This window comes from Rattus rattus, chromosome 1 (assembly GCF_011064425.1).
Source record: "Rattus rattus isolate New Zealand chromosome 1, Rrattus_CSIRO_v1, whole genome shotgun sequence".
Taxonomy (NCBI): domain Eukaryota; kingdom Metazoa; phylum Chordata; class Mammalia; order Rodentia; family Muridae; genus Rattus; species Rattus rattus.
In genome coordinates, this window is record NC_046154.1 from 46,819,099 (window position 1) to 46,838,161 (window position 19,063).

The following is a 19,063-nucleotide window of genomic DNA, read 5'->3' on the forward strand; positions in this document are numbered from 1 at the left end:
AGGTGGCCTGGGGTGAGCGGCCTGGCACAGCTCAGACAGGCCTGTCCTCACCAGGTCCCCAGGACAGGCTGATCTATGCCGTCAGCTGGCGTTAGCTCAACAAAGAAAGCGGCTCAGAGTCCAGTCTCAGCTGCAAAGTGTGGTTCAGGCTTTATCAGCTCAGTAGCTGGGGAGTCAGGAACAGGAGGATTGCTGTCAGTAGAGTCTACATAATGGGTTGCTAGCCCTGCCTTACCATACCCTGCCTCAAAGCACAAAACAAAACACATAGTCTGTCACGTCCGTGAGTCTTGAAAAAGCAAAGACTTTTATTATCACGTTATTGCAAACACGGAAGGGACTGGGGACGCTCACTCCATTTTGCCACCCAAAGAGTTCAGACCCCAAGGTACTGCTAGTCACTTGGCCAGAGCTGGGTCTTTCTCTTTCTAGCCCACTTTGCCCACCCATCTCATGGAAGGCTGGCTGAGCTGTACCCACTGGGTCTCCCAGCCCTAGTGGCATCAGTCTCCATGTTAGATGAGAGAGAGGTCTGGTGGACAGACACGGACAGGCTGTAACGTGAAGGCAGCAGGCCTCAGACCTGGGGTGGGCCAGCCCTTCTTGAGTTAAAGCCACATGCTGTGGGGTGGAGCAGGGTTGGCCTGGCCAGGGCACAGCTAGGGCAGAAACAGGGACACTGTTGTTATATCTTCCTGAGTTGGAAGCTGTTGTGGCCGTGGGGACCCTGGAGAAGGCAGAACCTCTTTCACTGTTCCTTGTTCACTAGAAGGGAGTGGCTGAGATGCCAAAGACGAATTAACATCCTGGCCATGATGGTTCTTTCAAGGAGTGGTTTTGGCTCTCAGACCCACCCCTCCCCCCCCAGCTGTTTTTCCACAAAGAATAGGCAAATACCCCTACCAGGTGCCTTCATGGGCTCAGGTACTAGAGACTGTCACAGCTGGGCCACAAGAGCCGTAGTTGCTGACTGGGGCCTCTGCACAACAGTTGTCTCCCTTTTGAGATGCTATTTCTCATCGGTGGCTGGCTAGCCCGTCAGGGTGGGATGTACCAGATGCTCAGGTGTGTTTTGAGTTTAACTCCTACCCTTAGCCCAAACCTCAGGGTCTGGCCTGCCTCTGCGGCCCTGCAGGCTCACACATTGGTCTCCAGCTCATTGATCTCGATAGTGCAGTGGTCTAGGCTGGCAGTGGCCAGCTCCTCATCCTGCTCTACCTGGACCGGGATGTGGTGGGGACACTTGGGGCCCAGGGTTAGCTCTGAGGCCTCAGCCACACTCTTCACACAGCCGTTCTGCTGGGCAGCCACGATCTCCTGCAGTGTCACTGGCTTGGTTTCACAGGGCAGCAATTTCTGGAGAGGAAATGGGGCCTCGTTAGCACTAGGAAGGGCTGAGGTAGGTAACGCTGAGCAGTCTCAGGGCCGCTGGGAGCCACTGAAAGAGATGTTTTTATAAACACAGCTGGGCAGCCTTGGCAGGTTACAGGGCTCTCCAGGCACCAGTTTGCAAGCTGCCTTGCCTCCCTGCCTCCTGTTTTGGTCGATGAAGGACTTGCCTTACAGAGTCCAGCCAGGAAAACAGTAGCTTCCCTGCTTGAACCCCAGCTTCCTTGCAGTGAAGACGGTACAGACAGACGTCACATATACAGGCAACTCTGCTGCCCCACAAGCATCCCACCTGAGGGGTGGGATTTTCTCAGAGGGAAGAAGTTTCCTCACTGTTTCACTGGTTAGGTCTGGGTGCCCTGCGGGTTGGGTCCTCCATGAACAGGGTTAGAGAAGCTTGTCACCTGCTGGGACAAGGAGCCCAGAGCAGTGCAGGGTGTGATTGAAAGCTTCCCAGTGCGTAGGTGAAACATCTGGGACTCTGTAACCGCGCCTGGCTCCATCTCCTGGAACAGTGTTCTCAACCTTCCTAATGCAGCCACCACTAATACAGACGTCCCCTCCTGTGGTGGTGACGCCAAATCACGAAACTTTCACTGCTACTTCATAACTGCAATGTTTGCTACTGTTACAAATTATGCTGTAAATATATGAGACGCAGGAGGATATCTGATCTATGACCCCCGTGAGAGGGTCATCAAACCTCAGAGGGGTCGCCACTCACAGGTTGGTAAGTGAGGCTTCCTGGAGGGACACTGCTCTCACCTCAGTGCCCATGTCCTGAGCAAAATCCTTCCGGCAGATGTGGGCCATGATCCCTGCTGCCAGCGCATCACCCAGCACATTAATCATGGTTCGGAAGCGATCCCTGGCGAGCCAAGGTTGACAGTGAGCTGCGGCAACCTCAACCGGAAACGGGTAGAGGGCCGCACACAACTGGAAAGTGTGAGGCCACCACACAGAGGCACAGGCAGGGACCGCAGGCAGGGATGCACCTAATCTACCCGCAGTGGTGCTGAGCAGCCGAGGAAGCCCCTTGGTGACACAGGCCCTGTGTTTAGAGGGGCCAGACTTGGGGTCACTACCTAGGATTCCAAGAAGGCTCCATATTCACTTTTGGATCCTGGGACACCAGTCGCACAGCTGGCATGGATTATTGGGGTACCCTAGCATACCATCTATAGCAATCCCCCCACCCTACTGCCCTCAGCAATGGGTGGGACTGGGTGGGGGCCGGAACAAAGCACTCACAGTGCCCAGTCTACCGCGATGATGAGGTTGATGTCATCAGTCGGCAGTCCCACAGAGGTGAGCACAATGACCATGGTGACGAGCCCTGCCTGTGGGATGCCAGCCGCCCCAATGCTGGCTGCAGTGGCCGTAATGCTACAGAGGGAGAAGGATGTGGCAGGGATAACTACCACTGCCCTGGCTCCAAGGAGACCAGAATGCTAGAGCCTGGGGGCCAGCGAGGGTGTGGGGGCTGGCTGTCATGATATCCGGTGGGGGGGGGCGTACTCGGAGAAGCAGGTCCCTGTTTGGAATCCTTAGGACTCATGGGTCCCCCAATTCCCATCCATGAGAGAACTGGAAGAAGTTGGAAATCTGTGCCTTTGCAGGACAGAGACATTTGGAGATTCTGGCGGTCTATCAGCACAGCTCCACCCCAACCCCACTCAGGGCCTATCCTTGTATGCAGGGACTGGCCTACAGGGAGGCCGCCTTAGACTCTGTCCCATCGCAGCAGCCTGTGCTTGACACAGCCTCACTGGTCCTCAGGCCTGGCTCTTGACTCTGCTTACCCTGATCCTAGAGATCAGGCTTCCCCAAGGCCCAGCATCAGTCCTGCCTGTGGCCAGCCTCTACCCATGTCCTTCCTGACCCAGGGGCCCTCTAGAGTGTGGCTTTGGGACACACCTGATAGTGATGATTTGGCCAAAGTCTAGCTCGTAGTTGTTGACCTGGGCAATAAAGATGGCAGCCACAGCCTCGTAGAGCGCAGTGCCGTCCATGTTGATGGTGGCACCCACGGGCAGCACAAAGCGAGCGATGCGTCGGTCGATGTGGTTGTTCTCCAGCAGACACTTGAAGGTGATGGGCAGGGTGGCTGAGCTACGGGCAGAGGGGCAGGTGTCTGCCTGCCACCCTCCTCCAGGATGGTTTGGGCCTCTGAAGTGAGCCACTGTGGGAGAGCCAGCTCACTGATCCCCTCACAGAAATGTGCAGCATACATGTGGGTCAGCTCGGGCTGGGTGGAATGACCCCGGGAAGAATACCCAGGAAGGCAATGGGGAGAAATGGTTCAGTGGCACAGTTACACTGTGTGCCCAGAGTATCTGCACACACAGAGTGCCTGGGCCTGGAGTCCAGCCTCCCACGGGGCCTCAGCAAGCTCTGTAGCCTGGGCACCTTGGTTTCTTTGCACATAACTCCCAGGTCACAGGGTGATGGCAAGATCAAGCCATGCAGTACTCAGAGAAGAGAAGACTTATCTCTGGGAAGGGGCTTCAGCTTCAGGGGTGGGAGGGACCTCTGATGGGAAAAGCACAGTATGGTCCCAGAGACTGAGGCTTAGGTCAGAAAGGCAAAGGCTGCAAGAAACACCAGACCTTTGGCCCAGAAAGATGGGCTCCAATCCCCATAATTCCCTCCACTGGGAGCTGGGACACTTACTCTCAGGAGAATACTTCCTCATAAGGCAAGATGATCATGGGTGATGACTCCCTCCTTCCTCTCCCTCCCTCCTTCCTCCCCCCCCTCCCTCCCTCTCTGCCTCGTCTAACTATCCCAGGTCCTCAGCTACAGTGAGTAGTCCCCAAGGCTGGGCATGGGTTTCACTGGTTCTAATCGCTTTCTCACCCCAGAGCATTATCTCAGCCTCTGAAGCAATTCCGTGCAGGAACCATTATTCCAGTCCAGGTATGGGGGCACTGAGGCCTGGGAAAGTGGAGTGACAGCCTGCCATCACACTGGCATGCTTAACAGAACCAGGACTCCAGCCTTGGCTGTCTAGAAAGGCTGCCAAGGTTGAAGCAGGTTATCCACCTGGAGCAGACAGACAGAGCGCCTCCCGTGTCATGGGATCTGCCCTGACAGGATCACGCGGGGCTGTGAAAGCAATACATCCTCTCTGCCCATGGAGTAAGGGCAGGCTCCATGAAGATTGAGGAAGCTTTGGAACCATGGGCAAAGGGAAGAGGCCTTGAGAATGACGGAGGCAGGCAGAGCCTTGGGCATTAAGCCCCAATATGGTTATATTACCTATATGGTCATATCGCCACCCCTGGTGTCTGTCTGAGGAGCCACGTAAGCACCTTCAATGGTTCTGTGGCTGTAGGTGAATGACAGCTAGACAGATGGATAGAGTTCTGTTCCGCCTATCCCAACCCTCTCAGCTCTTCATCTGGGGCTACCTGGAGGAGGTGGCCAGTGCAATGAGCAGAGCTTGGAGGACGCCACGGATGAAGACGATGGGGTTCTTCCTGGTGATGAGGAAATACAGCAGGGGCAGGATTAGGAGACCGTGGACCACCAGCCCACAAACCACGGTCACAGCATAGAAGCCCAGCTTCTTCCCCACGGCCTTGGGGTCATCCATCTCCAGGATCTTGCCAGCGATCAGGAAGACAATGCCAAAGGGGAAGTACCTGGGGTGGCAGAATGGCCTCGGGTTCAATTCAGGGTCCCCTCCCACCTGGCACCTTGTCACTGTGTGATCTCATCTCAAGCCCCTTGTGGCTCACAAGGGTGAGACTGACTGAGGTGCCCAGCTGAGAGCCAGGTCCCTCAGTTGCCCCAGCCCTAGACAGCCTGCTATGTCCTTGAAGAAGCCTCATTTTAGCTCAGCAAGGCCTCCTAGGTGACCACAGTCTTCTGCACATAACTCTACCAGGCATCTATGGTCTGAACTCTGAACCAGGATTGGTTACTGATTCTCGCTTCCACTGGGTGCTTTCTTCAAGAGCCGAGCTAAGCAGGCTCAACATGGGGAAACTGAGGCCAAGACAGCAGAAGGCAAGGCTGGATTGGGCTGGGAACCTATGCAGTCAGTCAGCTAGCCCTCGTGGCCCAGGTCCAGGCCTCCTGTGCGGTTTGTTGAGCTCCTTAAGAACGCACTGAGAATGGTTCAGTGATGTGTCCAGGACAGGAGTGGGGAAAAGAGGACTCTCCCTGGAGGAGACTTACCACCCTGCCACTGCCACGATCTTCATGACGGACTCATTAAGGCACTGACAGAAGCTGACCAGGGGGGTCCCGCTGTCACCCATGCGGCCCAGCATGATGCCTGCGGGGTCACACAGAGAGATTCACAGGGGTACCAGGCCGCTGTACAGACGCAACTGATGGCAAAGCAGGGATAGATGGGCGCATGCGCCCTTGCTGACACCCCCCACAGCCCTAAGGCTGTAGTCATTCTCCACACAGCAGTGGACATTTATTCCCTTGAGATAAAATGTTCCCGAACACACTCTGGTAAACATTTCCCGGCTTCTGCCGCACTTGCCTGACTCCACTAAACCACCGTGCTCTGCCCTTCCTCGCTGGGCCCTGGCTTCAGGGACATTAGGATTCTGGATAGCAGCTTCCCTGCTGCCTTAGTGCCTGCCCCAGTCTGTCTGGACGTGAGTGTAGTTCTCTTGGCAGGGATGCATGGGGAGACTGTTCCTTGGGGTGAGCCCTGAGATAGAGAGTGCCACCGTGCCTTTCTTGGAAGGGTGGCTGGGTGACTGCTGCCATTCTGGGGAAGTCCGCACTCTTGAGAGTATCCTCCGAAGCGCTGCACACCACTTGGCAGCTCAGTGGCTCTCTCAGCAAAGGAGAGATGGCCTGTGGGACTCCAGGAAAGGCCTCTGTCACCATAATTCACACAGAAGTCTCCTTGTGAAAAAAGGTGAAAGCAGGAGAAGTCTGGCCTCAGGGTGACGTTGGGCCAGGCCTGCCCATCTGGCCTTCCACATCCTGGCAAATAGGAAGCCAACTCATGCAGTCCAGCTCTGAGTGCCCTGTGGCTATCCTGCCCCTCCTCACTCTCTCTTGAGTGTCTCTGGGGTGAGACTCTGGCTAACTCTGGTGGACATAGGACACAGGTGCGAAACGAGGCACCCCATAGACAAGGTGACCTGAGCGCCAGCCGTGTCCCCCATATCAGGAAAAGGACCTGGGGATGAAGGGTGGAAGAGCCTTGATGAGAACCACTGTGCACAGTGACATGGATGTGCATAGAGGAGGGCGCTCCGGGGTGCACACGGGAGTGGGCCTGCCAAGCACAGGCGACTATGACACACAGCCCGTTACTGAGCGTCTCAAACATTTCTTTCGCTTTGTTACCAGGTAGCCTTTACGTCCAGTCCCCCAGGGTGTAGACGGAGGGGAAGAAAGCCCAGTAGTCAGGTTGCCAGGTGCATGGTGTCTAGTGTCAGATTCAGGTCTTAGCCCTCTACTTTGGCCAATTCCAATCAGAGCTTTGCTATCCTTCACTGCCTCCATACTCTCTCATGATCCAAGCATCTAACAGGTCTCTCTAAGCCCCGCCTTTGCTAGTCACCATGGAGGGCTCTGGCAAACAGACTGTTAGCCAGGCAAGCGGTGCTAAGCCACCTAACTGGGGCTCAGTGCAACTCCACACAAACAGAGACTAATGCCACAGGGTCAGATGTTCACGGTAGAGCATCCCGAGCCGAGAAACCATGACCTGGGCCCCTGACGAGTCTTAGGACAAGAGGACCCTGATGAGAATAGTGTGCTTATGGGGAGGGATGAGAAAGGCGACAGGAAGGACAGGAACAGTGGGCTAAGGTTAGTAGAAGCGCGGGTCATAGGACAGCAGGGTTACAGAGCAGCCTGAGCTATACCCCTGAGTGCTGCAGCTTCTAAGGCCCCATTTGGTGTCAGTCCAAGTGTAGCCTGCAGACCAGGACCAGCTTCTTGACCCTGAGGACACACTAGAAGGGACAAGACAAGGTGCAGGGAATGTCCATATGGCTCCAAGGAGGTAGTAACAGCAGAGAAAGAGGAAGCAGGCTGGCAGGATCTGGGTAGGGGGGATGTTCCTGGGGCCAGCTAGAACGTGGCCCAGATGTCTCGTACATAAGAGAATGCTGAGCATGCGGTAAGAGAACAAAGTGCAGAGGAAAAGCCAGGGCAGCAGCAGCCAGCCACGCCAGGGCTGGAGCTTCCCCCAGAAAGAAAGGGGCCCTGTGTACGGTAGTGGGGCTGGTGGGCAGCATCTTCAGCAGAAGATCGTGGACCTGAAGCCAGACAGTTTAGGGGCCTCTTTAAGAGCGAGAGGATAGGCGGAGTAAGCCCACTAGGCAGAGGCAGGAGGGCCAGGAATTCAAGGCCATCCTCAGTGAGGTTTAAGCCAGCCCAGACTGCATGACACATTGCCTCAAACAAAACAAAACAAAACAAAACAACATCCCCTCAAACCAACCAAATAAACAAGAAAACAACCAACCAACCAAAAAAAAAAAAAAAAAAAAAAAAAAACCAAAAACCAAAAAATCCTGCATTCATTATATACGAAATTCTCAAAAGTAAAGAAAAAGTTTAAATCACAAACCCAGGAATATAAAACGACCCCCACAACAACAATGAAAAAGCACATGCCTTTGAAGGTTCACATACAAATAAGGAACCCCCAAGTCACACCCTTAGTGGCTTATGGCAAATCATTGTGGTTGGAGGGGACTTTGGAGACGTAGAAAATAGTTGTAAAGGGAAAGACGTGCTCAGGAGGGCCACTGTGCACCTCAAGAAACGACACAGAAGCTCTGTAGAGAGAGGCAGCTGGGGAAAAGCCTAGAATGTAGGATGAAAGTCTTTACCAACAGTGACAATCCCTCCTCATTGGCTCATGGCTTCAGTGAAAGGCCCAATAGCAGACTTGTGGGAGGGGCTGAGGGCTGGACTGAGGGAGGAGGGTAACCCCAGGGGGAGGAATTCTCAGCATGAGCAGGACTTAGAACCACTTAGGAAGAGCAGGGAAGAAGGACCTGGAATGTTGGGAGGGCACTGCCGGGAGCAGAGCCAACGCATACCCATAGTGGCCGAGAAGATGACGATGCCTAACACGTTCATGCCGTCACTCGTACCAGGCTCTGACTTATAGACAATCTCAGGCGGGGGCGTCAGGTCCAGGGCAAAGTTCTGCACCCGTGAGCCGTTGTCTTCCTGGACCCCGTAGATGACGATCCGCCGAAGAGGGGCCTCCTCCGCAACCCCTTTGGGAGACTTGATAACTGGGGTGGTTTTGGTACGGTACTGTTGGGGAACATGCCGACCAGGAGAGAGTCGGTATCGTGTTATTGCAGGAAACATCCCGAAGGCACATTTGTATGCACTTATATGGGTGTCAATGGGCTGTTGAAGGAGAGGCTCGCAAGCTTAGGTCCTTGTCCACCACAAAGAGAAGGGGTCCTTCATTTTGCTGCATACTGCCTGCAGCTCCCACCAGCTCTCTCTCACCACCACTTGATTCTCTTGCCCTACCCCAATCTATCGCCTCCTCTGCCAGAAACCCTGTCACCCACCTTGCCCCTTCTTTCAGGCCAGTACCCATGCACGTGACAGCCGGAAACTTTGCTGTCCATTGGACAGATTCGGAACCTTCTCAGAAAGCTCCTAGGCCCTGGGCCTGGTTGATGATGTCAGCCACCCAAGGTCTTCCTCTGCCCACCAGTCTATTTATTCCTCAGATTCCAGGAGCCCATCAAGAGGCAGCTGTCCCTTCAAACAGCAGAGTATCAAGATGGTAGGACTTCTTAGGGGAGGAGGGGAACCTACTCAGGAAATACATGAACCAAAAGTCCCTGGCGTGCCACTCACCAATAAAAAGGAACCACAATTTCATCTTCCTCACTGGAGGAAATGGGTGCTTCCCACATCCTTGGCATGCGGGGAAAAACCCATGTGAGGCTCACTGCTACTAACATCAGCACATATAGAACCTAATCAGACACACTTCTGTGCCTTGGTAAAGAGAATGCTTAACCAAAGGGGGCATTTAATTTGGGTCTCAAAAGATAGTTTGGCAAAAGGGAACTGTCATAAAAAGAGGCCAACACACTGTCTCTGTAATGGTCAATAATTCTCCATCACTAGGGCCGACTGCACACTGCCCTGCTAGCTTTCGGGGCCCTGCACCCTGTGGCTGTGCTCACAGTTGAGGCTCAAGATGCTGAGACTTGCTTCAGCTTCACAGACGCTTGTTTTGGGGTCTCCAGACCCACCTGATTTGCATCCTCGGTGCAAACTCAGCCTTGCCCAGGCTAGGGGTTTAGGAAAACACTGTTTTGCACCAGGTAATGGGCACACAAGAGACAGGGTAGAGATCTGGAAAGAAGCTAGTGTGGGCAAAAGGATTGGGAACAACTTGCATGGCACAGAGAGGGAGGAGGGTAAGGTTGGAAGGACCTGGCCTCACCCTGAGTGTTATAACTTTAGAGTTCGATGCCTGGGGAGGAGGGGGTGCTCATGCATGGTGAGGGTGTGGCCTAAGGATCTTACTTTCCCTGTAAGACTTTGATCCAGAGAAGCAATTTCTTCCACTGTTTCAAAGCCCTGGACTGAGAGATGATTTTCCTGCTTGAACTGAGAGCAGGGTTTGTATTTCTTTTCTTTAAGTTTATTTTATTTTTTTACAGAGTCTCATAGTGTCCCAGGTTCTGGGATTACAGATACTGTATCAAACCTTGTTTATGTAAGGCAGGGCATTGCACACTAGGTAAACACTCTACCAATCGAGTCATATTCTGCAGGGCCTGCTTGATGTACATTAATGTTTTCCTAATTCCCAATGACCGTTCTCCCAGTCAATGTTATTATTATTCTTATGGAGGGCTTGTTATTTTTTAGAGAGAAAGCAGGTTTAGAAGCCGGCCTGGCCTGAATTCACCCACTCTCTTGTCCTTGACTACTAGCATAGTCTTGAGCAATGATCTACTTCTGAGCCTCAGTTTTCTCATCCAGGAAATGGCCTGTTCTTACCTTAGTGTGGACACTAAGGATGATGGGAAGGTGAGTGTGGACACCCATGGTCTGAGCCAGGTGCTCAGTCATGGCTTTCTTCTGCCCCACGAAGTTTCTTTATGAGTAACTGGAACCCAGCACAGGGGTGTGACAGTGGGAGGTGCTAAGATGTGGATCCTACCCATGTCCCTTCCCCCTGACCCCTGCTTCAGGGGCATCCGCAGGTAGGAGACAGGGAGACTGCCAGCCTGTTACAACCATGCTCAGACAGCCCTGCCTTTCCTGATCTCCCGTCCCTCCCCTCCACGGCCCGGCTCTGCTCACCTGTTTGAATGTGGCTTCTACCAGGTTGGCTGGAAACATGTTCCTGGCAAGAGGAGAGAGGCAGACGTTAAGGAATTTCAGTGCCAGGAGAAGAGGTCTTTGGAGGTGGGGTCATCATTGGTAGTGGGCAGTGGATCCTTCCATGACCCCAACCTAGATGCTCCCTCTGCATGCCATTGGTTCCCATTGATACTTAGAATGTTCTAATCAAACATGGTGTCTTTCCAGGCCCAAGCCTCGCCTACTGCATACCCTCCCCGCCCCCCGACTGGCATGGCATACACACTTCCCTGACTGTTTAACTGCCAGGCAAGCCAGCACATTTCCCCTAGCCATGTCTGTCAGATTCCTAGGTAGACCCATGGTCTTTCTATGTGAGGGTTATCTTGCCATCCCTAGATGTTTATCTTCCTAGAGATAAACATCTCCTAAAGGCAAGTCTCCATGTTCTCTCTGCATCCTTCTGTTTGGTTGGGTTTTGAGACAGAGTCTCACTAAATAGACTTGGCTGCCCTGTATCTCACTATATAGACCAGGCTGGCCTACACGTCTTTGCCTCCCAAGTGCTGAGCCTAAAGATGTGTGGCATTGACAGGTGGTGGTGGCAAACACCTTTAATTCCAGAGCTCGGAAGTCAGAGGCAGGAGACTCTCTGAGTTCAAGGCCAGCCTGGTCTAGGACAGCCAGGGCTAAGTAGAGAAACTCCTGTCTCAAAAAACCAAAAGGAAAAAGAGGAGGGGGCTGGGTGCTGCCATACCTGGCTTCCCCTCCATCTTTGATATCCTATGTGTGTGGGGGTCCAGCTTAGGACCCAATACACAAATGAACCGTTAACAGTTATCTCATCAGAGATTGGCCCCGGGACCCCTCTGAATCCCCCAATTTGGGGGTGCTGTGTTAGGAATTAGCCTACACTGCATGGACTGCGCACAGCCCCCACAATGGGCATCCCGCCTGCCTTTCAATCATCTCTGAACACTGTGCAGTTCCTGCAGCCTCGGCGTGTGACAGGAGGAGCTGCGGTGTTGCAAGACAAGAAACCCAGCACATTTAGTGCACATGCAGTGACCTCCCTAGAAGTTTTTGACCTGCAGTTGGTTGACTCCATGGACATAAAACTCATGCCAATGCAGGGCTGTCTGTGCCACATTAATACTTATTTTAAGGCTGAAAGTGGAGGAGCTCTTGTCCTGCCAGAGATAAAAATATACTAGACAAGTATAACTGTTGTCAGTGCAATGTACTATGCACACAGCCATCAATATGGCTCCCACTACATAGGCCTGGAGCCCAGGGCAGAACCGCCAATGGCTAGCATTCCATTCTGTTGTCATTTTGACTCCTCCTCCTCCTCCTCCTCCTCCTTCCTCTTCTTCTTCTTCTTATTATTACTATTATTATTATTATTATTATTGTCATCATCATCATCATCATTAATGTGTATTGTGTGTGCAGGTGAGTGACGTGGCATGTGTGTAGGTCAGAGAACAACCTGTAGAAGTCAGTTCTCCTTTTCCATTTTTATGTGGGTTCTAGGGATCATACTTTTGCTGTCAGGTTTATATGGCAAACAGCTTTACCTGATGGGATATCTTGCCAGATTGTCTGTTTGTCCATCCATCCATCCATCCGTTGTCTGTCTGTCTGTCTGTCTGTCTGTCTGTCTATCTATCTATCTATCTATCATCAGGGTCTCACCAGGTAACATAGGCTGCTCTCAAACCTACCATCCTCCCAAGTGCCTAGATTACAAGCGTGTGCTACTGTGCCTGACCCAAGTACTCCATATTTGGGAAAGCTATTTCACAAGCCAGCGAGGAATTAAAGACTCACCATTCAAACTGAATAGCTGAGCAACCATTACTATTTTATCACTCCCTGAACACATACAAAAGGCTTTGCTAACAACAAAGCAAAGCAATGGATTTTAACTCATAGAAAAGAAGAAAGTCCTCAGTGCACTGTGACATCCTAGCTTGGATCCCAGAACACAAGAGGACATCTATAGGCAAGCGAGTGGCATCTGAAAGACAGAGGAATGGTGGACGAGCCTGCAGGCTCAGCCCTGGAGAGGTGGAGGCAGGATCAGGAGTTCACATCATCTTCAGCTACCTGATGAGTTCAACCAGCCTGGGTTACCTGAGTCCCTGCCTCCAAAGACCAAACGGATGAGGTCCATGGCTTAGTTCAAGGTGGCCCAGTTCCCACTTCTTAGATTAAAAGGTCCTGAGGTTATATCTGATGCTAACATCTGGGTCACTGGTAAGGGTGGGTAGCATTTCTTTCCTTTGCTACCCCCTAAAAGCCTAAATGTATACCAAAATGAAGATCTTGGGGGAAAACCAGATGCTTTCTAAGGTATAATGCAAATGGAATTATAAAACAGACAGTAGGCAAACTGGAGCATCTCAGTGACCAAAGTTATCACCCTGAATCTGCAGAGATTTTTTAACAAATCCTGCTTTTTTCCATCTTCAGCAGCTGTCTCCTCTCACAGGAATCTCAAATCCCTAGAGGGCAGAGGCCTGGCTCTTTCCCTGCTCTGTCCCTGGAAGAGAGCCCGACACATAGTAGGCACTCTGACAATATTAAACAAATGGGTCACAAAACAGTAACACTCCAACAGAAAAAGTCATGTCCCAAAAGAAGATACAAGAATGTTTTCTTAAATGTTTTGTAAAACGTCAGTCTACACGCTGAGGAAGTGAGGGAGATGAACGCCCTCAGGAGACCCCTGCAGACCTTTCCCTGAGTGAAGACACTCCCATCCTGCTCTTCAGGCCCCTCAAGGACGGTTTCGTACCAGGGATGCTAGCACCCCCAGATCCGGAGTCTGTGTTTCCCGGAATGGTGTGAGTAACATCCTTGCTGCTGTCTGCCTGGCTCGTCCTCTCGTCACTTGTCCTGGCAAGAATCCACCTTCAAGATTCAATTGACACATGAGCGAAGCCTCGCACGTGGACGTGTGTGTGCCTAATTTCCAAAGCCTCCTCCCCAGCGGCTGGGGCCAGAAGCGGCCTGCAAAGATTTGGGCTCCATGGACACATCTGGCCAGAGGAGGAGGGTGAGGAGCAAGAGAGAGGCTGGTGGGGAGTCTTCTGTGGCCACTGTCACTCACCCCCCCCCAGAGGCTCAGTTTTGTCATGGGGGGTTGGGGGCGGGGAGAAGCCCAGGTCGGGAGCTGGATAGCTTCTTTCCTTGAGTTGGAAGCTAATGTCTGCCTTCAGATTCCACTGATTGCCAAAGGGTGTGAAAATCTGTCACGAGCCTCAGGAGCTTCCAGGGACTTACCAGGTGGTTAGCTAATGACCTTAAGAAAAGACTCCTTAGCCTGGGCCAAACTGAAAAACCAAGTGTTCATTCCTTTGGGACTTCCTTTAGCACGAGGCCACTTTATAAGGCGGGCCATGACGTTGCCACCAGTGTGCTTTCCCCCTTATGAAGGCCTGTTAGGGTAAGAGACCTATAGGGCCTCGTCCCCAAACCCTGATTCCCATCCTCTCATGTCATGAATAGGACGGTCTCAGAGGCATGACAGGGATCACTGAACTCCATCCCTGAAGAATGGCTTTAGTCTAGAGCCTTGTGTCCTTTCCTCCAACTTTCTGGACTCTTTCTGGAACACAGATAAAATAACCAGAGCTCGAGCAGCCTTTTTGGACCATGAGACATACTGCCGATGAGATCCAGGGGTTAAGCAACCAAGCACACAGGCCAAGCCTGAGATCCTGGTGACAAGGAATGCACACTTCTGAGAAAAAGCCTTCTCTGTCACCAAAGCCTCCACTGAAGTTCTTAGCTGCAGCACAGACACATCTTAGTCACTGACAAGCTCGACGGCAGACTCAGTTAGGACCTTTTGCTGTGCAGTGGAAGTGCTCACTTTTAATCCCAGCATTAGGGAGACAGAGGCAGGTGGATCTCTGTGAGTTCGAGGCCATCCTGGTCTACAGAGTGAATTGCAGGACAGCCAGGGTTAGAGAAAACTTGTCTGAGCAAGAAGAGGAGGAGGCAAGGGGGAGAAGGAGGAAAAGGAGGAGGAGGAGGGAGAGGAAGAGGAGGAAGAGGAGGAAGAGGAAGGGAAGGGAGGAGGAGGAGGAGAGGAAGAAGAATAAGAACTACTGCTACCACCATACTTTTGATTATTAATTTGAAAATACTCGTTTTCTTTTGGTTCTGAACTCTTTCAGGGAGACTCCTTCTTTATCCCATTAGTCCTGTGCCCTAATATAGCAGCTACATAATGCATAGACAGAACGTAACTGGGGACATAACCCGTCATATCTGCAATTCCCAGGGCCTAGCCTGGCTCCCTGCTGAGGCTACCCTCAATATCTGCTGTTGGTACTTTCTCACTGAGATGGGCCCAAATGTCCCTGCCTCCCACCAAGGCTCAAAGGTGAGGACTGCTCGTTTACAAGTACAGCTCCTGAGAGACCCATCCAGCCTCTGGGATGCTAACGGGGAGTTGCAAATGGAGCCAAGTTATTACTTAATCTCTGTGGTGTTTTAATAAGGTGGAAAAAACAGCAGTCAGCTCTGATTAGTGTCCTGCTTAGACTCTCTGAGGCCGCGCTGGGAGCCAACGTCAGGGTTCTGACTTGGAGCCCTGGGAAATGAGTGAATGGCTTGGCAGGTCAGCCAGGGACGTGGTCTGTATTGATCTGGAATCATCTTTGAGACACGAGATGCAGCTTTGCTCTCCTAGTGGTGTGCCCTAGGGCCTAGTTTCCCTGTATGACCAGCCTCTTGTCTTTCTGATGGTTCACAGTGTCACTTGTGTCCCCAGGATCTCTCTGTCATGGTCATACCCGTTCTTGTTCAGTCACCAGCACTTAGCAGACACCTGCTCCGGGCCCCTCATTTCCTCCCAGAGCCTCGGAAGAGCTCTAACTTTTGAGGCCCCGTAGACTGACTTTCACACTGCTTGAGGCTGAGCTCTTTCATGTTTCCCCAGGAATGTTTGCTCATGCCCCACCCCCCACCCCCACCCCAGCCCCACCCCCACCCCAGCCCCACCCCCACTCCAGCCTCTTGCTGGCTGTGGGTCTTGCATATGCAACTACAGAGTTGAAGGGACCTTGGAAGGACATTCATCTACCCAAGGTCACAGTGGCTTCTGATTGTCAGAAAAAGAGAGGCAAGACGTCAGATTTCTCTGGAGGTGATTTGTCACACAGGAAGCACGTGACCCTCCCCAAAACCCCACCCTTCCACAAAGATGTGGCGTCAATGATACCCGACCCCCCAGCTCTGCGGAGCACTGAAGCAGAAGGATTGATGTCACCATGTGAAAAGCCACCAAGCGCAGACCAGCACTGGAACATTTGACTCTGACACGTGTATGGGACCCAGAGCCTGGCAACCCTAAGCAGGCAAGGCGGGAGGGCGGGGCTCCCCACGCATGAGCCGCTCTTCCCACCCTGTAAAAAAGCTGTTTTGAATCACAGGGTCTGAGAAACGATGGATCACAGGAGCATAATCCTAGAAATAACAGCTCTTAGAAGGAGGCCTCCCAAAATTCCTCTTGCCTTGGTCTCTACTACACCCGTTTTCCTCCAGCCCCTGTCTGCTCCAGACGCAGCCTGCAGAGTTGCCAAGGACCAAGTCCTCTGGGCCCCTGCTCCACGCTTGGCACACGCTGTTCCGGAATGGCAGAGGCATCTCCAGAGACTTAGGCCTCAACAGCACTGTCAGCGCAACAAGCATGCATGCGAAGTGCCTGCTCTGAGCATGCGTGCGAAGTGCCGGGGGTGGGGAGGTTACAGAAAAAATAAAGAATTCTGGAGGTGTAGCAGTGTCAGGTCGTGGGAGGGGCTGGCAGAAAAACTCATTCCCACAAACATAAAAGCAGGAAGCTTGGAGATATCATAGACAGTGTGTGCTGGGGCCAGGAGTTCGCACTCCAGGGTTCCAGGTTGAACCAAAATTGGAGAGCACTGGTGTCTAGGGACATTCAAAACCGTGGTATAGGATGTCATAGCACCCGACGGGCAAAAGCCTCAGGCTTCATCTTTTCCACCTTTGTGGTTAGAAAATGTCCAGGCCAGCGTCTTCTCACAATGAGAAATGTTGCCACTATGAGAAAACCACATGCAGCCCTCTGAACTGTCTCAGTCAAATCGTCCCGGGCTCTGCTGTTACCCAGACCTCCTGCCTCCTGCACCCTAAGTGCAGACCCTTCCAGCCGATTCCAGCCCCAGCTCGTCATTCGAGTTTATCAGTTTGTTACGCAGCTGTAACTGACTGATACACAGGAGGACAGGATGCTGAGTGTTGGGCATTGGTTCCCAGGAGGAGGAAAGAATTCTTCTTTCTAACTTAGAGCCAGGAGAACCACTCAGAGGCCATGGTATGTGTCTTAGGGTTTGAGGAATGTAGAGATTTGTTCCTGACTCATACCCAAAGACCATGGGAAAAGCTTGCACTTCTGGCAAGGATAAATATACTTTCCACGGGTCAGCTGTGTCCCTTAAAGAATGGACCCCGCTGACCAAGAGAGTAGCCCAAATTTAGGGACTGAGCAGAGATCTTGCCTGAAGAAAGTGTTATAAGTGACCAGAGAAAACAGGGATTATTTTAGGAGAGCCCAATGCTAGGATGTTTAGGACCCACAAAGTTCTAGATGAAATATAACCAGGGAATGCCCACAGCAGTTCACACATGATGCACTGCTCTTGCCCACTCTCCCATCAGAGTGGAGTGGGCAGGGCAAGCAAGAGACTTCCACTGCAGCTTCTCAGACCCTTCAGATCCACAAGGAGAGGACAGGGTTGGTGTCAAATCGGTGAATCTGGGGTTTTGGAATTAGACAGACCTGGACTTACATTTTAAATGGATTAGAAGATAAGGAGTCTGGGAGGAGACCATGGAGCAAGTCAGCCAGTTGAGCTCACTGGTCATGTGGCCCTGTGGGAGTAGGTGTGGCCTAATTGGAGGAATGTGTCACTGGGGGCAGGCTTTGAGGTTTCAGAAGCTCAAGCCAGGCCCAGCGGTTCACTCTCTCTTCCTGCTGACTGCAGATCCAGTTGCAGAACCCTCAGCCCCTCCTGCAGCACCACGTCTGCCTGGTGCCACCATACTTCCCACCATGATGATAATGGACTAAACATTCGATAGACTAAGCTATAAGCCAGCCCCAACTAAATGTTTTCCTTAATAAAGGTTGCTGTGATCATGGTATCTCTTCACAGCGACAAATCCCCAAGATGCAGCCGTTCCCAGTGTGGTGTGTACACAGAGGCCACCCAGCCCTGACATATCCACATGTCCTGGGCTAGGCCCACCATCCTCGGGGCCACCTGCCTTATCATTAATTTCAAAATCATCTGAGAGATTCAGATTCTCCTGTGGCAGGTATCCACCTGCTCCAGAAGCGTCTCACCTTGCTCACCGCCTGCTATCCACTCAGATGCTAGAGACAGAAACTGATGTCGCCATAGCCAGCAGCACCTGCCTCACCAACCCTTGCTCTCATCCTCCTGATTCCGACGATGTTCCTGCTGGTCCTTCCAGGCTTCCCAGTCCCGTCCCATGGCCTCCACCCTGCACCACCCCAATCATTTCTGTCTGCCTCTCCTATCCTGCTCTATTCTGGTCCATGGACTCTCCAGCAGCCAGAAGGGGCCTTCTGTGGTATTCCATGTCAACCCTGTGTTTGAGAGTTATGTCCTGGGCCAGGAATGTGCTCAACGGCAAGCATTTGTCCAGCATGCACAAGACCCCAGGGTGGATCACTATGGCTGCAGAAATAAACCAAATCTGTGGCCTTTAGAAGTGGGCCTGTTGGGGCTGGAGAGATGGCTCAGTGATTTAGAGCACTAACTGCTCTTCCAAAGGTCCTGAGTTCAAATCCCAGCCACCACATGGTGGCTTATAACCATCTATAATGAGATCAGATGCCCTCTTCTGGTGTGTCTGAACAGCTACATGTACTCATATATAAATAAATAAATAAATCTTTAGAAGTGGGCCCACGTGCATGGCCTTCATCCCAAGAGAGTGACTCTTCTATAAATGGGCAGGTGGAGTCTCCTGGGCTAGGCCTGGGCCAGCTGGCACTGGCAAAGGGGCAGAGGAGTGATTGACGGGCCTGTGGGGGCCATGCTCTACGGCAATGTCTGTCGCACTTTTGTATGGAGCAGAGCACAGGTCCATGGAGCCGGAGTGGCTAGTCTCCCTGCTGGGTAAACTGGGAGAGGCACTCACTCTTTGAGTCTTGTTTTCTCATCTAGGGCAAAGGGATCGAAAGAGAAAAGGTGGGACCCATAACTACCAGCCTCCTGCCTCGAAGGCTGAGGGCCTCAGCAGCTGTGGGACCAGTCAGCTCACAGCCCTCCTCAGCCTGCTCTTCCTCACCTGTCCCCAGTCCCATGGAGAT

The 19,063-nt window shown here is 52.4% G+C and overlaps 1 protein-coding gene across 6 annotated transcripts in view; it reads right to left on the bottom strand.

Moving 5' to 3' along the window:
• Window positions 1-285: 285 nt before the first annotated feature.
• Slc1a7 (solute carrier family 1 member 7) overlaps window positions 286-19,063 on the bottom strand; it is a 44,187-nt gene continuing 25,409 nt past the window's right edge. The window contains exons 4-11 of one of the 6 annotated variants that reach the window (XM_032889142.1): window positions 10,684-10,726; window positions 8,430-8,652; window positions 5,575-5,674; window positions 4,803-5,036; window positions 3,307-3,501; window positions 2,641-2,775; window positions 2,155-2,257; window positions 286-1,356 (exon numbers count right to left, since the gene is read on the bottom strand). In XM_032889142.1, coding sequence (XP_032745033.1) covers window positions 1,138-1,356; window positions 2,155-2,257; window positions 2,641-2,775; window positions 3,307-3,501; window positions 4,803-5,036; window positions 5,575-5,674; window positions 8,430-8,652; window positions 10,684-10,726 — 1,252 coding nt within the window. In that variant the 3' untranslated portion in view covers window positions 286-1,137. Of the gene's footprint in view, window positions 1,357-2,154; window positions 2,258-2,640; window positions 2,776-3,306; window positions 3,502-4,802; window positions 5,037-5,574; window positions 5,675-8,429; window positions 8,653-10,683; window positions 10,727-19,063 lie in introns of those variants that run through there. The other 5 variants (XM_032889160.1, XM_032889156.1, XM_032889148.1 and 2 more) reach the window with 5 other exon arrangements.